We start from the raw sequence: 20,341 nt of genomic DNA, 5'->3' as shown, positions 1-20,341 counted from the left end.
GCATGACAACACGTGGCCACACCCACTTCCCAAAGGCTGCTCGCCCCCCACCGGTGTAGATAGACACGTCACTGCTCGCCTCTCAACCAAACGGCCCGCTTCCCGCAAGACAACCGCTCATTGTCCAGCGTGCTTTCCCACCAATCGGGAACCAAGGCTGTGGAAGCGCGTCTCTCAAACTTCCTCTCCCTTGAAAGACAAGGCTCCCGCCCAATGATCTGAGGGGAAAAGTAAGCGTTCGGGGCCCTTGGGCATGATGGATGCAAATGTGTACCAATCGCGTTGCCGCAGTTCAGGCTGGGAAGGTGGGCCAGCGCTGCAGTAAGGAGTAGGTGAGCGCGGAGCGGATGGCTGAGGGAGCGGGGCGGAGAGCGATTCCCGACTCCCAGGTGAGGCAAACGGCGCCTGAGGTAGAAAAGAGGGGGGATGGCGCTGACAGGCGAGCTGAGTCTGTGGGCGTCGGCGGTTTCTGGCATGGGTGGCGTGTCCTGAGGGAGAAAAGGCCTGGCTGGGGAGTAAGAAAGGCTGCGGTGGTGGGGGAGCCCTGCGGGAAAAAGATCTCTTATGCCAGGGAGAAGATCCCTGCAATGTTTTCACCGGGGAAAGAGAGAAATCACGTCTCTTCCCCCGCCTTCTGTCTCGAAAGGGAAACCTCTCTGCACGTAGAAATATAGCTCTTCAGGGAGGAGAAGAGCCTTGCTTTTGCACTTCTGCTCGCAAGGAGTCTGCTGAAAGGTGTGGAAGTGTGACGTTGAAGGACTACTTTTCCCGGCCTCACTTAATCATCTTGCCATCCCCTGGGGCTTCATGTTTTAACAGCCACCTTGCCGGCATTCCAACAGAATGGTGGGTCTGTATGGGAACCCGGCGGGAGCTGCTTTGAGTTCCCCGACTGAAGAAAGGCGGCAGGTTGAGATGAGAAGTGCAATGATCAAGTGGCACAGGTCGTACTACACTACAGTAGGACTTTATTGCCTAATTCTGGTTTCTATTCCTTCTGGTACAGATGGAACAGAATTTTTTTTTTTGCCTTGCACAGTAATAACTCCAGAGAGGTAGCTGTATTACTTTTTTTGCAGCAAAAACAGACGGGAGTCTCCAGGCACTTTAAGCAGCACTTTAGGAGCAGCAGGATCAAGGAGACAGGAAATATAGGACATACAAGATGGGAATGTAATCCATGTTAAATTCAAGTCTAGTCAACAGAAATACTGACATTATGTGTCCTGCATATTCTGCTACATTAAAGCATAGTACAGTAAGTATCCACTCATTGCACCTGAGAAAGCAGATTCTAATTCATGAAAGCTTATGCTAGAATACAATTTTGTTAGTCTCCAGTGTGCTAAAAGGCTCCTGTTCATTTAGGGAGCCACTTTACTTGCAGTGCAGTCCTAGCCAGAGTTACATTTTGAAGTGAATAGGGTAACCCGGCTACTTCAATCTTTGAAGCTAAGCAAGGTTGGGCTTGGTTAGTATTTGGGTGGGAGACCAGCAAGGCAGTCCAGGATCACTATCCAGAGACAGGCAATGGCAAACAACCTCTCCACATCTCTTTCCTTGAAAGTATTAAAGGTAAAGGTAAAGGTTCCCTTGCTCGAAAGCCAGTCGAGTCCGACTCTAGGGTTGCGGTGCTCATCTCCGTTTCAAAGCCGAAGAGCCAACGCTGTCCGAAGACGTTTCCGTGGTCATGTGGCCGGCATGACTAAACACCAAGGCGCACGGAACGCTGTTACCTTCCCACCGAAGTGGTCCCTATTTATTTACTTGCAATTTCTTGCTTTCGAACTGCGAGGTTGGCAGGAGCTGGAACCAGAGACAGGAGCTCACTCCATCATGCGGCACACTCAGGTCTCGAACTGCTGAACTGCCGACCTTCCACAGCCTGCAGTTCAACGTCTTAACCACTTGAGCCACCGCAGCTCTGAAAAGCTTAGGAGGTGGCTATAAGCTGGATGGAACTTGATGGCATGTTCCAGCACCACCAAATCTGGTTAGCATTATACTGCCAATCTTTCAGCTCTCTGAACCATAGGAGGATCCACAGCTGTTACGGAAAGTAATGCAGGAGATACAAGCCTGTAAGGGAAATCTGCCTTGAAGTCCTGATTCTGAAGAGATGTTTTCAGTTTGAGGGGGTGCTTCTGGTTGAGATGGACCAATGATCTAGTTCACTGTAAGGCAGCTTCACATTTTCATATGCTCTTGTTCCCTGATTCCCATTCCTTGTTTCTACAAAGATTTCCTCTTTCCCCTCCTCCCTGTTTTGTGCAGCCATGTGGCATATATTTCTAGATCATCTTTCTTTTTCATCCTTAAACTGTACACGAACTCAGAACGTTTGTGCACGGAAGTCACGTAACATGTCTGTGTGTAGATCAGTCTTTATAACAATTGCACATAAACATCTCTGCTGTGTACTCTAGATGTACTGCCCTGCCATCAGTCACATGTACATGGTCAACAGAAATGGATCCATGTTTTTACAGAGTGTGGCACCAGCAGCTCCCTATAGCAGGATTTACAATTCCATAGAAACACATATCTTAGTCTGTAAAATTGACCAATGTCAACTTCTGTAAAACTGGAATGTTTTGTTAAAGAACCAAGCCATGGCAATTATTAAATTTCTGTGATGCTTCACAGTGTCTTGAATGATGTATTTCCATTATTTATTTTGCTCTTGCTGTTTCCGGAGCGGGCCAGCTCTAGAATCACACTAGATGTGCGTAGTAGTTTTTGTTGGTGGAGAACAGAACATTACAGAGTGTAGCGTCCCCAACCTGGGAGATCCAGGTTTGAATCCCCACTCTACAATGGAAGTTTGCGAACGGTGACCGTAGGCCAGTCATACAGTCTTAGCCTTACCTACTTCCCAAGGGTGAGATTGGGAAGAATGGTAGGTTATAAATGAAGTAAAGAAAGAAGAGTTCTGCATGTGGAGTGGTAGGAATGTTTAAACGTTATGTTCGCTGCTTTAACAAAATAGAATGTATGTTTTACGGAGATTGAATATGTTGGTCAGTTGGCCTTGTGTATTTTCCCCACATGATAAGGATCTACAAGAGCTTGCGGGCATACTGAGTGATACATAGTAGCGTGATTGCTTGTATCCTGCCCAATATTACTTGTGGGATTTTTCAGATCAGTGCAGAGCATGCTGCATAGTCTCAGTAATTGAATTTCCAGTGTAATTCAGCTGTGTCAGTTTGAGGGTATTATGTGCTACAGTGGTTTTTGTTGCACAGTGTTTGTTGTTTAAGGCACAGTGTTTGCTGTTGCATCGCTACAGTGGTTTTTGTTGCACAGTGTTTGCTGTTGCATTTTGTTCATCCTTATTTACACAACAACCCATGATGTAGGTTAGGCCTGAAGGTAGTTGCTTGTGTTGAACAGAGTGTTTTAATTTACCAAAAGCACCCTTCAAAACTGGGAGGTGAGACAGTTCATATTGGATTAGATGGATGGCTGCATACTTTGCTTCATACCCGTTCACTGACTTCCCATACATACTAGATGTCTTGTTTACATTTATGTCCCTACCTTTCTTCCAGCTTTGAACTCAAAATGGTATAGATAGGTTAAGTTTTGCATTTTCAGCTAACCAGTTTCCAGTTGTGCTGCAGGGGCATCTACATATACCTTGTTAATACAGAATGCTTATAGGAGCACTTACCATTTGTTCTGCCTGGGTTTGCAATTTAGAAATTCTAGAGGGCACTTGGTGTGGCAGGTATGAAGGCAGAACTACCCATTTCATGCAGTTCAGTGATTAGTTTTCCAAATGATTTGGGAGGATGAAAACTGTTGGAACTGGTGGGGATTTTCAGTGGAAAATGGCACAAGTGTAAAGTGTTGTAGTCCTTTTCCCCTTGTATTGGTGTCCCTTTTTAAATTTCAGACTCTATGGCTGTAACTTTTAACGGTCTTCAAGGGAAAAATAATTACAGTGCTTGATGTTTCCACTCAGATTGTAATTGTAGGCAGAAGGCTGCCTAAGAATGTAAAGCTTTTTCAAATCATCTGTTAACCACCATTCCGGCTGCCTTTACACATTTTAGAAACATAAGCAGGTAGATTTGTTTTGTGTTGTTTGAAAGCAGCTGTGATGATTGGGAAGGTAAAAGAAATTGGAGCAATTGATGGGGACTTGGCTGTTTAAGGGCACGAATGATGGTATTGGATCAGTGGCTAAGACAGGAAAGTCTGTGTGTGGAAGTGTCAGTGGGATAAGTGGCTAAACTGATAACCTTTTAGGTTGGCTCTGATGGAAAAGAGGTGTTTATCTCCTAGACCACATGCAGTCTGCATATGAAACACGTTTGCTTGTAATTATCTAATTTGGAGAGCCTGAGGAATTGATTACTTAGCTCAGTTTTTCTTCACCTTGTTCATCTGTCTTTTCTGTTTTCCTTCCAGGTGTCTAAGTATTGCCTTTTGTTGCCTTTGCCAAAATGACCAAGTTAGGATTCCTCCGTTTGTCCTATGAGAAACAAGACACCCTCCTCAAGCTTCTCATTCTGTCAATGGCAGCTGTGCTGTGTAAGTTCAAGCTTTTAAAACTCTGAAGTAAGGGTGCATGGCATAGGCCTAGTATTCTTGCATTCTTCTGGCTTAAGTTGTATGTTGGGCCATGGATGCTCTGAACTAGATGCTTATCCGATGGCTGTAACACTTTCTAGTTGATAAGCTTCTGTATCACAAACAGCAAAATAATTATTTTATTTGTGATAACTTTGCATTTCTTTTGTATTTTAGCTTTCTCTACCAGACTGTTCTCTGTCTTAAGATTTGAGAGTGTCATTCATGAATTTGATCCGTAAGTATCTCAGTGTCATCTGTTAGTCTTCTTTGTTTTGTGAGATTGTGTGTTAGACGTTAATTATATTTCCTTCCTGTAGTGCAGGCATGTCCAACTTCGAACAGGTAGTGATCCATTTTTTCTGGCCAAAAGTGCCGGTGATCTACCACCATGAAAATAAAGTTTCAAATTAGATTTGAACCCACTAAAGTTGGGTTCCCCTGCCCCCCCCCCCCCCATTTATAATGCATCTTCTGTAATTTACTGGTAAGCAAAATAAGCAAAAACAAAACAGAGAGATGAAGATCCAGAAAGAACTGCAAGCATGTTTTATTTTATTTTATACCAGGAGACCAAGTGGGGCTGGTGATCTACCTCTGATCCCTCCGATCGCGATCTACCTGTTGGACATACCTGCTGTAGTGTGTTAACTGTAAAAAGAACAGTGCAGGTTATTATATTTTAATCAGAGGTTCAACATGCTTCATGATGGTGAATTGTGAATTATTTTTTAAGCTAATTGTAATAGAAGTTGCTGCAGTGGGTTCAGTAGTAGATCTAATATCAACTCTAGACAGTTCTACCCAGCTCTTATAGAGAATGGCTCTGGAAGCTTAAAGGATGAAAATATAGTTGAAATAGTATTGTGTAAAGTAATGCCCAAAGCCTCAAGGTCAGTTGACTTCCATTCTTCAAGGAATGGCTTGAAAAATCAATTGGCTGCAGAAAAATGCTCCAGAGAGATGGTGGTGCTTCACTGCAGATGTCCGGTAAGAATAAGAGGAGCTTGCATAAGGTAATGCACTCTTTGGCATGTGGTAGTACATGTTGCAAAATGAGCCACTAGAAATGGAACAGAAGATTGGGTGCTTCTGGTTGTCTGCTGTGAAGAATCGATTGTTGGGCAAATATTTTTTAATGAATTTGGAATGTGTGTGCTTAGATCCAACAAAGGTTTTATTTCCTGAAAGAAAAAGTCATTCAGCCTTCAAGCTGGTGCTGAGCTGTGTGTTATACTTGGCAGAATTTCTACATAAGCACCTTAGCTGAAGGCTGAGATTGTAATAGGAGCAGTGAATGGGGTTTCTAATGTCCAGCTGGAAAGAGCTTCAGCTCTCTGTTGATATTGCAGATATTTTAATTACCGTACGACTCGCTTCCTGGCAGAAGAGGGTTTCTACAAATTCCACAACTGGTTTGATGACCGAGCATGGTACCCCCTGGGGAGAATCATCGGTGGAACGATCTATCCAGGTAAAAGCCAGGATTCATCTTGAATGCAGAAGCACAAGGGACATGTATTTAAGACACAGTGTAAACAGAGTAGATTTTTTAAACCAGCCTTTTGACAATCTTTCTTGGCTCTGTGAAATTCTGTGGTTGAAAACTACTTGAGAGATTAGAAAGTGCTGCCGTTGATTCCACAGTAGCGGTTTACTTGTTCAGAATGGCATTAGTGTTCTAGTAAAAAAACAAATCTTATATTCAAATGTTTCTATTGATTTGCATCAGATAGGTCAGCCACATGTGGGCCAGTGAATCCCTCAATAAACCCATTCTGGCTTGGTTCGATTTGACCTGCATAGTTCCTCTTTGCCAGTGACGTTTCTTTTATTTACTTTTGTCTCAGGCTTAATGATCACATCTGCAGCAATCTACCATGTCCTGCACTTCTTCCATATTACGATAGACATCCGAAATGTTTGTGTGTTCCTGGCTCCCCTTTTTTCCTCTTTCACCACCATCGTAACGTATCATCTCACCAAAGAGCTCAAGGTAGTTCTGGATTTAAAGCAGTGCTCTCCATGGCTTGATTTATTTGCATGTCACTGCAAAAGAGCTGAGGCTGGAGTTGATGGTTTCTAATGTTTGCTGTTTGCTGCTTAAGTAAGATTTATCCAGCAGTTCATATTATGCCTGTGACCTTAAATCCATATACTGTGATACTATTCTAATTCTGCACTAAAAGAGTTCTGCACTTAAGTTGCTCAGTGTGGATCTTCTCATTATCCGTCCCCATTTTCAAACTAAGAAGCGATGTAAATTAAGGAAATAATTTTGGGCCTATGCAGGTTTTTAAATGGGTATATTGGAGCAAGGGGACTGAAGCCTTAAGTTGGGTGTACATTGAAAATGCAAACTGAAAAACCACTGTGACGAATGGCTGCTCCATTATATGTAAAATAATATATGTTTAATATATGTTTTGCTATAGACCTGTGTCAACATCAATAAGACAATCTTTTTAATGAGAATCCAGTAATCATCGACAAGCACCTAGATTTCAACTCATTTTGTAATAAACAGTCTTCTTCAGAAGATGATCAGTTCTGAAGGGATTTTCAGTACAGTTCCTTCCACAGGGTTGTCTGGAACAAGCCACAAATATAACAGCAAATTAACAAAATGATATCGACAAAGCTGCTGGGAATTAAACATCCTTAAACAAAATCCTCTGTAGAAAACTATTACCTTCCTAATATCTCAAGATGTAACATTTATACAGGAGATAAGCCAGTCCTTAAATTTTCTAAATGAGGAACAAAAGCCTTCTAATTCTGATAATGCTGGCAGAAGTTTTCCCTAAGCAATTAGGTGCTTGTTGGTGATGACTGGATTCTTGTTTAAAAGAGTGTCTTATTGATGTTGACACGGGTCTATAACACTTAAATTGTATATTAAATGTATATTATTTTACATATAGTGGAGTAGCTATTCGTCATACTAGTTTTTTGTTTACATTGTTATATACTGTGATCCTGTGTCATTCAGTGTACATTGAAAGACAGCCTGAGCACTCAGGATTTTTAAGTAATTTACAAGCTTATCATCATTGTCTTCAACGTATCCTTGATTGTATCAGCTGTCATGGGAAATTGCATGTACTTTGCATACTAAAGTAAGACATATTATGAATGTTGAAGTAGGAAAGTCATGCTCTCCCACTTTGATTACTGGTGATAAGTTAGAAATAAAACATCTTTTATCTTGGAACTTCTTTCCATATTCACTGTCCATGTAATAACATTTTTTAATCCATTATTGGTATTCTCTGCCCTTGATTAGAATAATAACAGGGCTAAGGAAAGCTTATTAATTTGATGAATCCTCTCTTGGCTGTAATAGTTTTCCATCATTCAGTATCTATGGTTGTACATATTACAGACCTTGGTAATGACTGGAATGCTGGTATCTCTTTAAATTTTTCTCTCTTGTCCCCAATCTAGGATGCTGGGGCAGGTCTCTTAGCTGCTGCGATGATTGCTGTGGTACCAGGTTACATCTCTCGTTCTGTTGCTGGGTCCTATGACAATGAAGGTGAGTGAATCTGAGAGTGTAATGTTGATCCAGTAGCAGGCACAGTTGGGGGAATCAGTCTAAGCTGGTAAAAGGCACTCATGGTTGCAGCTGTTACCTGATGCTCCAGAAGCAAAGCTTGGTCCAGGAAAGCCTACAGACTTGTGACCTGATCTTTCAAGGAGTGTGTAACCTCTTCTAAGAGGGGCATTTTTATTAACTGGCTCACTGAACTTCCTACCAGTAATGTGAATTACAAGATTAGAGTTGCTGCATTATTTTTGTGCACTTTATATACAGTAAATTGAATAATTTAGTTACATTTTAAATAATGCTGCAATTTTGGGTGCAATATAACGAAAACCCGTTACTTTTTTTAAAAAGAGAAAACTATAAACTAAATTACAGGGGAGAACGGGATAACCCAAACAGCATTATTTAGTGAAACAGGTTTTACTCTGTTATAAATTTTGGAAGCTCTTAGATTAGTGTAGTTGTGCATTTTGTTTGCAATAATCCTTCAAGTTTAACTTCTGTTCTTTATCTGCAGGTATTGCCATATTTTGTATGCTTCTAACTTACTACATGTGGATCAAAGCAGTGAAGACAGGCTCCATTTATTGGGCAGCCATGTGTGCCCTTGCCTATTTCTACATGGTAAGTGAGAGTTTTCAATCATATTCTGAGTTTCTTGAAGTTTGTCAACTGTGCCTGGCCTGGTGTTGCTGTGGGATGATGAGAAAGGGCAAGAGTAAGTGCAGCTTGAGTAGAACATGTCTTGCACTCCTGGAACCAGCGTGGATTGGCTGAGTCGTCATGGCTTTCACCTTCCCCAAATTATCCAGGGGGAGTGGGTTTTATAAATGGGATAGAGATTAAGGAATCATCATATTTGTAGTTCTTAGCTTGGTTTTTTGTGTGGGTAGATATCGTGTGCCAGGTTTTTGCCATTCCTTAGCATCGTTTGGTTGTTCTTTAGCAAGTGCTCAAATTATGTGCTCAAGTTAGTGCCTGTTTTAGTACAGAAGGGAGCAAGCAGTTGTACTTCTGAGATGTTTAAAAATGCTTTTGGTTTGCTGAACAGCAGTGTTGTGTTGGGTGTTGCTATAATTCGGTGGTCTTTATTGCATCTGCAGGTATAATCACTTGGGTACCTCTTTCTTCCCCTCTTTTAGGTGTCTTCATGGGGTGGCTATGTGTTTTTGATTAACCTCATTCCTCTCCATGTCCTGGTGCTGATGCTGACTGGACGGTTCTCGCATCGGATATATGTGGCTTACTGCACAGTATATTGCTTAGGAACTATCTTATCGATGCAGATCTCTTTTGTTGGCTTCCAGGTGAGGGGAGATAATTGACACTTGACTTTGTAACTTCCCTATCATCTGTATGAAGGGAAAAGATGAGGGGTGTGTGGTTGGGGCGGCCTTCAGGTATACCTGTTCAATAGAGGGGTATTAATTTGGTGATCAAATACATTTTCATAAAGTTCCTGAAGCACCATAATTCCTGCAATATTTTCCCTTTTTGCTAGCCGCAGAACTGCATGTTCTGTCTGGGTTTTGTCATGAGTCTAGATTGTGAAGTGTGGTGTGATAAATTCTGTTGCACTGGAGTGGGAAGTTGTGGGAAAGAAGGGAAGGACACCAAATATGTAGCAGCCAAGAATAGATTGGAATAGTGGGTAAACTTTTACCAGTGTTGATCTAGCTGTCCTTGGGCTCAGCCCAGCTGTTTAATGATAAATATTTTGTGTCATGATGTCTCTGTGACACTGCTGGCAAAAGAGAAACTGTTTGAGTGTTGCAAAACACAGCTTAACTGACCCTTTTCATTTCCCCCCCCATTCAGCCTGTCCTGTCATCTGAACATATGGCTGCGTTGGGTGTCTTTGGCCTATGTCAGATCCATGCCTTTGTGGATTACCTGCGCAGCAAACTCAATCCTCAGCAGTTTGAGATTCTCTTCAGGAGTGTGATCTCCCTGGTTGGGTTTGTCCTGCTAACGATAGGAACTGTTCTGATGCTGACAGGTGTGGTGATCTTGTTGCTGCTAAAATACATGCTGGCTTCAACTTGCCTCTGTGCTGTTAATAGGAATGTTGGACTGGAAACAGTTTTCCTCTTGACAGGAAGAGTTTCTCAGCCATAGGAATATTTTGTGGTCTCATGCCTTTTAAAAGTGACTTTACTCAGACCTGCATGCGTATGTAAACACATAACTTGACTGACACTGAATTGGGCACGTTGAGAATAACATTTTCTTAAAAACTGAGGCTTTTGTGATTAATTAAAAAAACCAGGTAATTTGTGAAATATTCAAGGAAAGGGGGCTGAGCAGAACTTCAGTAGTGAAGTGTTATGGTTTCAGAGCTGTGTGACTCTTTGTTCCTTCTCTCTGGGAAATGGCAGAAGGATTCTCCAAAGGAAGCAAATATATATGCATACTTAAAGTTCAGGAGCACATGAAGACATGTGCATGCACACGAAAGCTTATACCCAGAATAAAACTTTGTTGGTCTTAAAGGTGCCCCTGGACTCAAACTTTACATATGCATACTTGTGTTTGCAAAACATGTTCAAAGTTTGCTTGACTTCATGGTGTGGAGTTTAGGTTGGTTTGCCAAAGTGGGATGTTCATTACAGAATATCCACAGCCTTAATTTTGTATTCTGAGGGATTCCACTATAAAGCACATTCTTCTGGCTTATGTCAGCAACACCATCCATCTGGTCAGTGCTTCTCAGACTTTTGCAACTTGTTTACTCATTCCCCCCCCAAAATCAAGGCTTTCATTCTTTTGCTAGGCACCCTGTGCACACTGTACCACTCCTCTTTATAGTGTGCATGGCAAGTCACGTGTAACCTGTGGACGACTCCATCCTCAAAACAATACAATGAACTATATAAATTACAGTTTAAAAGCAGAGTCCAGCATGAGCTTTCCTGAGTCAGAGCTCACTTTGTTACATGCATGATGAAGTGAGCTTGGACTCTACAGGGCAGCAAGTCAAAAGGCCCTGACCCAAATTCTAATTAATAACCCCCTAGGTTGAAAGGGACTTTGTACCACAGACAGCAAGAAACTTCCTTATTGGTTAGCAACTTCTAGATAGAGGCCACCTGGGCAAATTTTCAAAACTGTTCACAGAAATAGAAAATGACCAATGTCACATACAACCTAAACTTGCAGGATTCATCTGAAAGCTACCATTGGCTAAATTGTCTAAGGATGCAAAGTGACATCTGCCTCACTATCTCTGCTAAAATCCTTTGTGTTGGAAAATAACATGAAAACTAGTTCTGTCTTAATACCAGAAGTAGTGATGATGACTGCATTAGGATTGCAGTTTAGAGGTCTATGGCTGAACTATTAATTCCCGGCAATCTATCAGTGTATTTTCTGGCCGATGACCTTGAAGCTAGGCAACAGCATAGGGAGGCAAGGTGGAGCTCTGCCCTTTGAAAGAAGGAGACACTTATTTTTGCCCCTTTCCCCTGAGGTGGAGGGTCTTTGTCCCCTTTCTTTCATGTTAGCAGGGCAGGCATGAGAATGCCACACCCTCTGTTCTTCCATAGAACCTGCAGATCCCTAGAAGTCCCTGGACCTCAGTTTGGGAAATGTTGCATTAAACTGTCCCTTCAGTTCAAGTCTCTTCAGGTTAGGGCGGTGAAGTCCTGAAGATGCTTTAACAGAATGGTTGTGTAGTAGCTGCAGAATTGCTTGATGTTGTTATGCCTGCCTTTAATGATTCCCTCACTATGGGACAGAGCAAAGATGTCTGTTTGATACAAGTAGAATGTTTTTTGGCATTTTTGAGAAGAATAAAGGTTACCTGGACTTATCTGTTAAACTCTACTAAACTTCTAAGTAATTGGGAACTCCAAGTGTGATTTGAAATGGTTTGGGTTTGAGAGAGATTCATGTCCTGTAATGAAACTGTGCTCAGTTGTCTGTATGTAAACGTGGATCTCCTGTCTCTGCCAGGAAAAATTTCTCCATGGACTGGTCGCTTCTACTCGCTGCTGGATCCTTCCTATGCAAAGAATAATATCCCCATCATTGCCTCAGTCTCTGAGCACCAGCCTACCACATGGTCTTCTTATTACTTTGACCTGCAGCTTCTTGTTTTCATGTTCCCAGGTGAGTATAGCATAGATACTTAATAAATGTTTTTTTATATTTTCTGCTTCTCAATAGCTGATCTTTTAAAGAATGGCAGGAGTCTGACTGACTTTTTATAAAATAAGTGGTCTCTTCCTCCAAGAGTAATCCACAGGGAAATATACGAGGAAGGTTGATAGCAAGAGCAGTGTTGAAGAGCTTGATGTGAAGAAAGGTTTGGGCATGGATCAAAGAAACAGAGTTGGTTAGATGATGTCAGTACTTGGGGAAAAATTGAGAATCTGATTTTGTGATTCTACTAGTTTCCAGTGTCTGTCTTCTATACACTCCTGCTTAACAGAATGTAGTCTGGTGTCTTGTGTCCTCATTGCGGCCTATGTAGGAATAATGGGACATACAGCTGACTTATCTCTCCCTCTCTTACAGTTGGTCTGTATTACTGTTTCAGTAACCTGTCTGATGCCCGCATTTTTATCATCATGTATGGTGTGACCAGCATGTACTTTTCTGCTGTGATGGTGAGGACTGAACATGGACTTACCTGGGGATTTGCCAGTTTGGGAGTGGGTCAGTAGAGGAGATCATCGGAATCCTAGTTCTTCTCATTTTACTTGCTTCAGCAATCTGTATCTTAGTGAGACTTCATATAACAGGTGTTTGTATGAATACATCAGTTCAAAATTAAGCATGTCTCCATTTTAATCCAGCCTTCTCATGTTAAGAGAGTATCACCCTGGAGGAAGGGATAGTGTCATGGTGGTGAAAGGGGCTAGTGATTGCTTCTCCACGCCACCATTTTAATTGTCATTCTGTTTACCTTAGCATCGGTTTGTGGCTAAAGCTGGAGACTCCATAGTCAAAATGAAGGAAGATTTAACTTCATCACTTCAGGGAAATGTTTAATTCTTCTATGGCCCCTCCATTTTTTGTTCCTATTTACATATAAGGCTGTTATTTTTACAGGTTCGTCTCATGCTGGTATTGGCTCCAGTAATGTGTATTCTCTCTGGCATTGGCGTTTCCCAAGTGCTGTCCACTTACATGAAAAACCTGGATATCAGCCGACCAGACAAGAAAACAAAAAAGCAACAGGATTCTACTTATCCCATCAAAAATGAAGTGAGTGGCTGCATGAGGATGGCTTAAAATGAGGGATGCGGAGTTCTCCTCTCGGAGGAACACAGCAAACTAGAAGGGTATTGTGGGAATTACACTAGGGTAGGCTTCATTTGAATAGCTTTTGTTTCGTTTATCGTTTGGTTGCTTCTGAATACTTCTTGAAGATTTTCCTTCTGAAGGATTACTATGTTTGTTGCCTCCATAATTTCAGCATCTAAGTACTTTGATAGCCCCTGTTGCTTCCCTAGGTTGCCAGTGGCATGATCCTTGTGATGGCTTTCTTCTTGATCACCTACACTTTTCATTCAACTTGGGTGACCAGTGAAGCCTACTCTTCCCCCTCCATAGTGCTTTCTGCTCGTGGCGGTGATGGTAGCAGAATCATCTTTGATGACTTCAGGGAGGCTTATTACTGGCTTCGTCATAATACACCAGAGGTAATTCTCTTCCAAGTGTTCATTTTTAGGGGCGGCAAAGTGGCTGGAGTGCTGTTGATGGAGCAGGTATGCTTCCAGCCTTCGTGGTGGTCAAAACTTAAAGCCTGTACCCTGGATGCCCTCTTAATTTACTCCAGGGACATCAGTGTATATTGCTTTTTAGCTTTAGGAGAAGTAGAAGATGAACAACTGCATGGATTTTCACCTACTGGTTAAATCCATTGTAAATGCAGAATGCCATTGTCTGAAGGGGTGATTCCCTAATGTGGAATTTTGGTTAACCTTCTTCACATGTAGTCTGATTGTGTGGTTCCCATAACTTAATTCACAGAACCTCAGAGGGAAAAAATATTCTCTCTTAGCATCACCTCTGAAATGTTTTTCTAATTTTTAAAATGAAAAAAATCATTTTGTACTTAAAAGTTGTTACCATGCATATTAGGTCTTTAGTAATGACCAGTTCACTGTGCCTGGGATCACACCTGTGCAAAACAGTTGCATGTAGTGGTATTGTGAAGTTCTTATGATGTTGGTTTTAATGCATGGGCTTGCCAGTAAGCCTGTGATACTGACACAGAAAAAGCAATTTTTCTAGCTACTGTATTTTCCCCTACTTTCACAAACTAACTCAAATGAGTATGTTCATTTAATAGAACTATGATGTGTTGATTTGCCTCTTTGTGTTTTGATTTCAGGACGCAAAAGTTATGTCCTGGTGGGATTATGGATACCAAATAACAGCCATGGCAAACAGAACCATTCTTGTGGACAACAACACTTGGAATAACACGCACATTTCCCGAGTTGGTCAGGTAGGTATAGAGATGTGAGGGCCCAGGGAAAAGAGTGAGATTGGGGGCGGGGCTGTTTTTTCCAAGGGACTCTCCCCCCAGCTTTTGCATTGGAAAAACGGAGACATTTTTGTGAGCACTGGGTAGGGGGAAAAAACCCTTCTATGAAATGTTTTCCCTTCTAGAAGGAATGAAATGCTTCTTGAGGCCAGATTTATCATACTCAAGATGAGTAGCATGAAAAAAATCTGAGGACTTTTTCAATTCCTCCAGTGGAAAAATTGGGAGATTTTTGGGGAGCACTGACGAGAAACTCCTGTGAAATATTTTCTCTTTTTGAGTGATAAGAACCTTGTCTTTAAAGAAGCATTTCACTCATTCCAAATGCATAGAATGAAAATTCTGAGAACTTTCTCAAGAGTTCAGTGTTCTTGATGTTATAAAGTTTAACTTCATATGCAAATATACTGGTAGTCCTACCTATTGGGACTGTATTTCTGTCCAAATATACTTTCTTTTATTACATAACTTGTTTTCTTCCTTCATCTTTTATTTTATTTATTTTATTCAATTTATACCCCGCCCTCCCTACCAAGGCAGGCTCAGGGCAGCTTACACAAATGCATAAAAATACAATTAAAATCCATCATACCAAAAACAGGTCGGTTATCCTAAAATCCATAAATTCACTATCCTAAAGTGCTGGTACAGTTTTCAAATGATGTGCATGAGCAGAAATGTCAGATTAAACCATACTCCACAGGTGACAGTTATAATGAAGTTCCCACACGCTCCGTTGATCTACTTCTTTACCTAGCGAGGCGGGCTGGAGATGGTAAAGCCAGGACACGGTCTCTTCTCGAATGTCACATGCGCCTCCTAGTTGAAAGCCTGGTGGAAGAGCTCTGTCTTTTTCGCTTTTACCTTTCGGATGGCAAAAATAAATGTCCATGTGCTAAGGTAGCATAGGGTGGAGTATTCCGCAACACTTTCTCAAGTATTGGGTACACTTGCATTTCTTCTTGTAGGAAATGAAGGCAATTATAATTTCAAATTCTGTAGATATGCAGAATAGTAACATTTTATATGCTAATTAAGTTATAAATGATGCATTTTATATTGTCAAATCAGTAAAATAGATTTAGGTGTGATAGGAAGTATTGCGTATATTTCCCTTTCCCCCAAAATTTCTGGTGTGTTTTTCTGGGGGGAAAGTGTGTGTGTGTGTGTGTGTGTGTGGGTAGCTTCAGAATTTCTGGACTGGCCACCAAACAAAGCTCTTCATCTCTAGCTAGGCTCTACTGCTTAGTGAGGTTCAGTTTTTCTTCCTAGCAGTCTTGAGAAATTATGGAGATATGCTGTGAAAGGTTTAGTCCCTCCCTTCAAATGAGTAAATCATCATTCAAAGCAGATGTGGTCATTGACATACTGTGAATTTATATATTGCTGTTTTGTTTTCAGGCCATGGCATCCACAGAAGAACGAGCATATGAGATTATGAGGGAGCTAGATGTCAGTTATGTGCTGGTAATATTTGGAGGCCTCACTGGGTATTCATCAGATGGTAATTTTGTGCTTCTGTATACATTTTATACCTTCCACGAAAATAACAATTGTATGACTTCAGTGGCTTATATTCCTTGTTGATGGAGTATGGTGCGAATACATAAGTTGCATGAGTAACTCAGCGTAGATGCTAAGACATACCTCTTCTATACATAAATGCAATGAGCCCAGCATTGTCCTAGACAGTCCTTGGTAACCAGGACTGCAGAATGTGGAGTTCTTCTCCCTGTATGTAAAGCTTGTGGTTAGTTTGCCAACTGCATCTTTATCTTTCCCCCATCTTACAAGCCCTCTGATGAGCAGAGTTAACAGTCTCACTGTATTCCACTCTGCTGTCTTGGCCATTTGGTGGAGTCTCATTTGTGTTGCTTTTATTTTCCACAGATATCAACAAGTTTCTGTGGATGGTACGAATTGGTGGGAGCACAGACACTGGCAAACACATAAAAGAGCACGATTACTACACACCAACAGGAGAGTTCCGCGTGGATAGGGAGGGCTCCCCGGTGCTGCTTAATTGCCTTATGTACAAAATGTGCTACTACCGCTTTGGACAGGTGTACACAGAAGCCAGTAAGTGACTTTCATTGGAAAATGGTACAAAAGCAGAAGAGTTATCTTGGAAGTTGGGTTTTGGGACTAAATCCTTGGTTTTCCATGTGTCAAGCTCTTCTGTTTAACACGGTCGCCTTTCAGAGTTTATAGCATAACTGGATTTCATCCACCAGTTACTTTTCTTCCATAACATTGACATTGCTGTGCATTGGTGGAAGACTGGCTAGAAAAAAAATAGACTTAATGCTAGATGAGTAAAAGATGTAGTTAGTATGGGATGATGGAGGGGACCAGGGATTGACCGAAGCTGCTGTGAGCTGTCACTTTTTCTCCCTCTGTTTCTAGAGCGTCCTCCAGGTTATGACAGAGTAAGAAATGCTGAAATTGGTAACAAAGACTTTGAGCTTGATGTACTGGAAGAGGCATACACCACAGAACACTGGTTGGTCCGAATATACAAGGTAAGCAAGATCTGAGTTGCATCACCTGCTAAAGGGGAGGAGAGGTGAAGGCAACTGGGCATTTTCTACAAGCAGCTAGCACAAGATACCTTCTCTGTCTTCTTATGTGAGGTGGAAATCCTAGGATGCCTATTTTTTAACAAGGCCTCCATGTTTTGAGTTGGGCATTTATTTAAATTTATATCCCACCATTCTTTCATCATAGAACTCAGGACAGTGTACACAGGGTTCCAGGAAGTCTCCCATCCTGGATCTGAGTATGATGGGGTCCAGTAGCAAGGAGACATGTATTGAACCTTCTTACTGTACTGTCCCAAAAATGACTCTCTGCTCAGCTGCCTGTTTTGTAGAGCTTTGTTTGAGGGCCAAATATACAGAACTTGTGATTCGCAACAGCCAGGTCTGAATAAGGAAAAGGCACTGCTATGTCAGCATCATAACCAATTCTCTTACCCTCAAGGTCGTTGTCCCTCTCTCCCCCTGTGAACCTGACCATTTCCCTCTTCCTGTCCTGATGGCTTTCCTTTGCCTTGCTTTCTCCTCTTCTCTACTTTGACTTTCACCACCTGCTTCTTATTGGCTTTCTCCTGTCTTATACCTCCTCTGCCTCTTGACTCTGCTCTTAGTCCACTCACCTTCCTTCCAGACACTTTTACTCACCCTGTCCGAGGTTGTTGGGTCCAGCATCCAGAAACTGCAGTTATGGTCCGCACTACCAGCCTGACAAGTTGTGTGATGTCAATAGATGGATATCATCCTGTGCTGGCCAGTTGATTGACATGCTCTCCACAGGGCTTTTCTGGGCCACCACAGCATTGTGCCCCATTTTCCTGTCTCCCTGGGTCTTGAAGGGTTGGATGAGTTTCCTTCTCCTCTGTGATCTCAAACATATTTGCTTAGTTTAGCAAGACTAGGCTACTCTGTCCTGTGCCTTCCAGTCATATTTTAGGGGCTCACAAACTTTTGACAGTTGTACAGAAAGTGCTGTTGTAGTGTAGTAGACTTGATAAACTGTTTAAACTGTAAACATGCTGACAGAAAAGTGCACAGTTCCCTGCACAGTTAGGTTGTAGGAAAACGTGTAAGATTATTGTTGGTCAGTTTGGTGTAGTGGTTAAGTGCGCGGACTCTAATCTGGGAGAACCGGGTTTGATTCCCCACTCCTCCACTTGCACCTGCTGGATGACCTTGGGGAAGCCATAGTTCTGGCACAGCTGTTCTTGAAAAAGAACAGTTTCTGTCAGAGCTCTCTCAGCCCCACCTACCTCACAGGATGTCTGTTGTGGGGAGGGGAAGGGAATGGAGTTTGGAAGCCGCTCTGAGACACCTTTGGGTAGTGAAGGGCGGGGTATAAATCCGATCTCCTCCTCCTCGCCTCCTTCTCCAGTAACAAGGTGCATCTCTACCTTTATTTTTGATATTATTGAAACATCTGAGAGTGCAGTCCTTGGTAGTTAAGTGTGCCTAAGTCAGTTGAAACAAGAGGACTTACTTGTGCCTAACTATGCAGATGATTGGCAGTGAACTGAAAGATTAAATGAGAGCATAAAAAGGAATGGGAGAGACATTTGAATTAAAATTCCATTCTTACTGCTACCAACTAACTTCTTGGTAATACTTGGAGAAAACATGGTGTGTAAACATAATTACTTGTTATACCAGCTTGGGTTCCTTTTTGCCAGTTGAGGTTAGCTGTCAGGGCATCATTGAGGAAGCAACAGGAGCATGTTAAATTAACAGATGTCTTACCAAGCACAACAGAACTAGTAGCTAGATTAATAATTGGAGCTAATGAACACAGGAGACCTTTGCTTGTATTAGCTTTCCCCCAATGACATTGAACTGCAGAAAGCTGAAAAATTCAATTTTGTCTTAACAGGTAAAGGACTTGGATAATCGAGGATTGTCAAGAACGTAATTTGTTTTCTGCTGTACCAGAATGAGCACTGACCGAGCCTTTGCCTGTGAGGCAGATGGGGGTTTTTTTATACTGTTTGTCAGTAAGGAGTTGGGGTTTCATTTGCCCAAGAAATGCTGTCCTCATGCAACAAGTCTGTATTAGAGGGAATGATTTTTATAAATATGAACCGACTACCAAATCAGAATTAGTACCTTTTATGATGGGATAATTAAAAAGGGGTATGTAAAAGTGTGTGTTCTTGTTCATTAACCCTTTTCACATGATGGTTCATAACAATAGTGGTCTGAATATTTGCAATATAAACAAAGGGTGGATCTGTCACAGTTGAGCCCTCTCATTTTCCATCTTGTTTGCTCACCTACATCTGTCACCAATGTTCCCTCTAAGCTGTGGAGTCTTGTGAGCAAAAATTCTACTTTGTGAGCTACTAACATTAAAGTTGTGGGCAAGTGATTAGGCTACTAGTTCCCTACACTTAACCTATGCTGAAGGCATGGCCTCTAAAGAATTAATTAATTTACTTCATTTATTCTTTGCCTTTCTCCCTAAATGGAACCCAAAGTCACTTTTTGATGTTCTCTCTTCCTCACAACAATCCTGTGAGGTAGGTTGTGCAGAGTATGTTTGACTGGCCCAAGATCACCCAAATAAAACAGAAGTCCAGGGGGCACTTTAAAGAATACCAACATTTAATTAAACGTGAGCTCTTGTGTGTCACAACTCACTAGCACTGTCAGGGTTGTGGCCTAATAGGCTAGCGAATTTCTGGTGTTTGGTGTGGCCTATTATGCTAATGAGTTCCTGCTGGGTTTTTTCTACAAAAAGAGCCCTGGTTGTATATGCATGAAAGGATGCAGTGCAGTATTGTTCACAATCAGACAGCCAGGATCGGGAGGAGTGAGCTAGGCAGTAGGTCTAGTCTCGTGCTCCAAAAGCTCAGTATGTGTCTGTAAATGCACTTCCTCATAGTAGTACGCTTAATAGTTCAAAATGAAACATAACTGCTGTGCTGTTAGAAGGGCAGGCTCTGCATAGTACTTCATGGCCTGAGTCCACAAATGTTAGTCTCAAGGTATTTATGGCAGTAAACCCAGCTTTTGGTTATATAAGCCTTGAGGTATCTAAGAATGTAGGAGACATGACAAAACCAAAATAGCCATAAGAAGCAAAACAAAGAAAGCCATTGAAAAATATAACTACAGGAGCATTCAGGTAGCACAGAGGGTAGAAAGAAAACAGAAACCTGTTAAGAGGATCCTAAATGCTTT

The 20,341-nt window shown here is 41.8% G+C and overlaps 1 protein-coding gene across 1 annotated transcript; it reads left to right on the top strand.

The window, feature by feature from the left end:
* Window positions 1-313: 313 nt before the first annotated feature.
* STT3A (STT3A, subunit of the oligosaccharyltransferase complex (catalytic)) lies at window positions 314-19,321 on the top strand. The gene is made up of 18 exons (XM_015419966.1): window positions 314-389; window positions 4,420-4,542; window positions 4,759-4,819; window positions 5,934-6,055; window positions 6,432-6,577; window positions 8,029-8,119; window positions 8,649-8,755; window positions 9,274-9,438; window positions 9,950-10,130; window positions 12,086-12,241; window positions 12,650-12,741; window positions 13,187-13,342; window positions 13,591-13,779; window positions 14,475-14,591; window positions 16,032-16,134; window positions 16,521-16,709; window positions 17,037-17,152; window positions 19,032-19,321. The coding sequence occupies exons 2-18, from the start codon at window positions 4,455-4,457 to the stop codon at window positions 19,068-19,070; spliced, it is 2,118 nt and encodes a 705-aa protein (XP_015275452.1). The 5' UTR covers window positions 314-389; window positions 4,420-4,454; the 3' UTR covers window positions 19,071-19,321.
* The last annotated feature ends 1,020 nt before the right edge of the window (window positions 19,322-20,341 follow it).

The sequence above is a fragment of the Gekko japonicus genome, unplaced genomic scaffold, assembly GCF_001447785.1.
Source record: "Gekko japonicus isolate JY-2015 unplaced genomic scaffold, Gekko_japonicus_V1.1 scaffold4346, whole genome shotgun sequence".
NCBI classification, from domain to species: domain Eukaryota; kingdom Metazoa; phylum Chordata; class Lepidosauria; order Squamata; family Gekkonidae; genus Gekko; species Gekko japonicus.
This window is presented reverse-complemented; position numbering and strand designations above follow the sequence as displayed.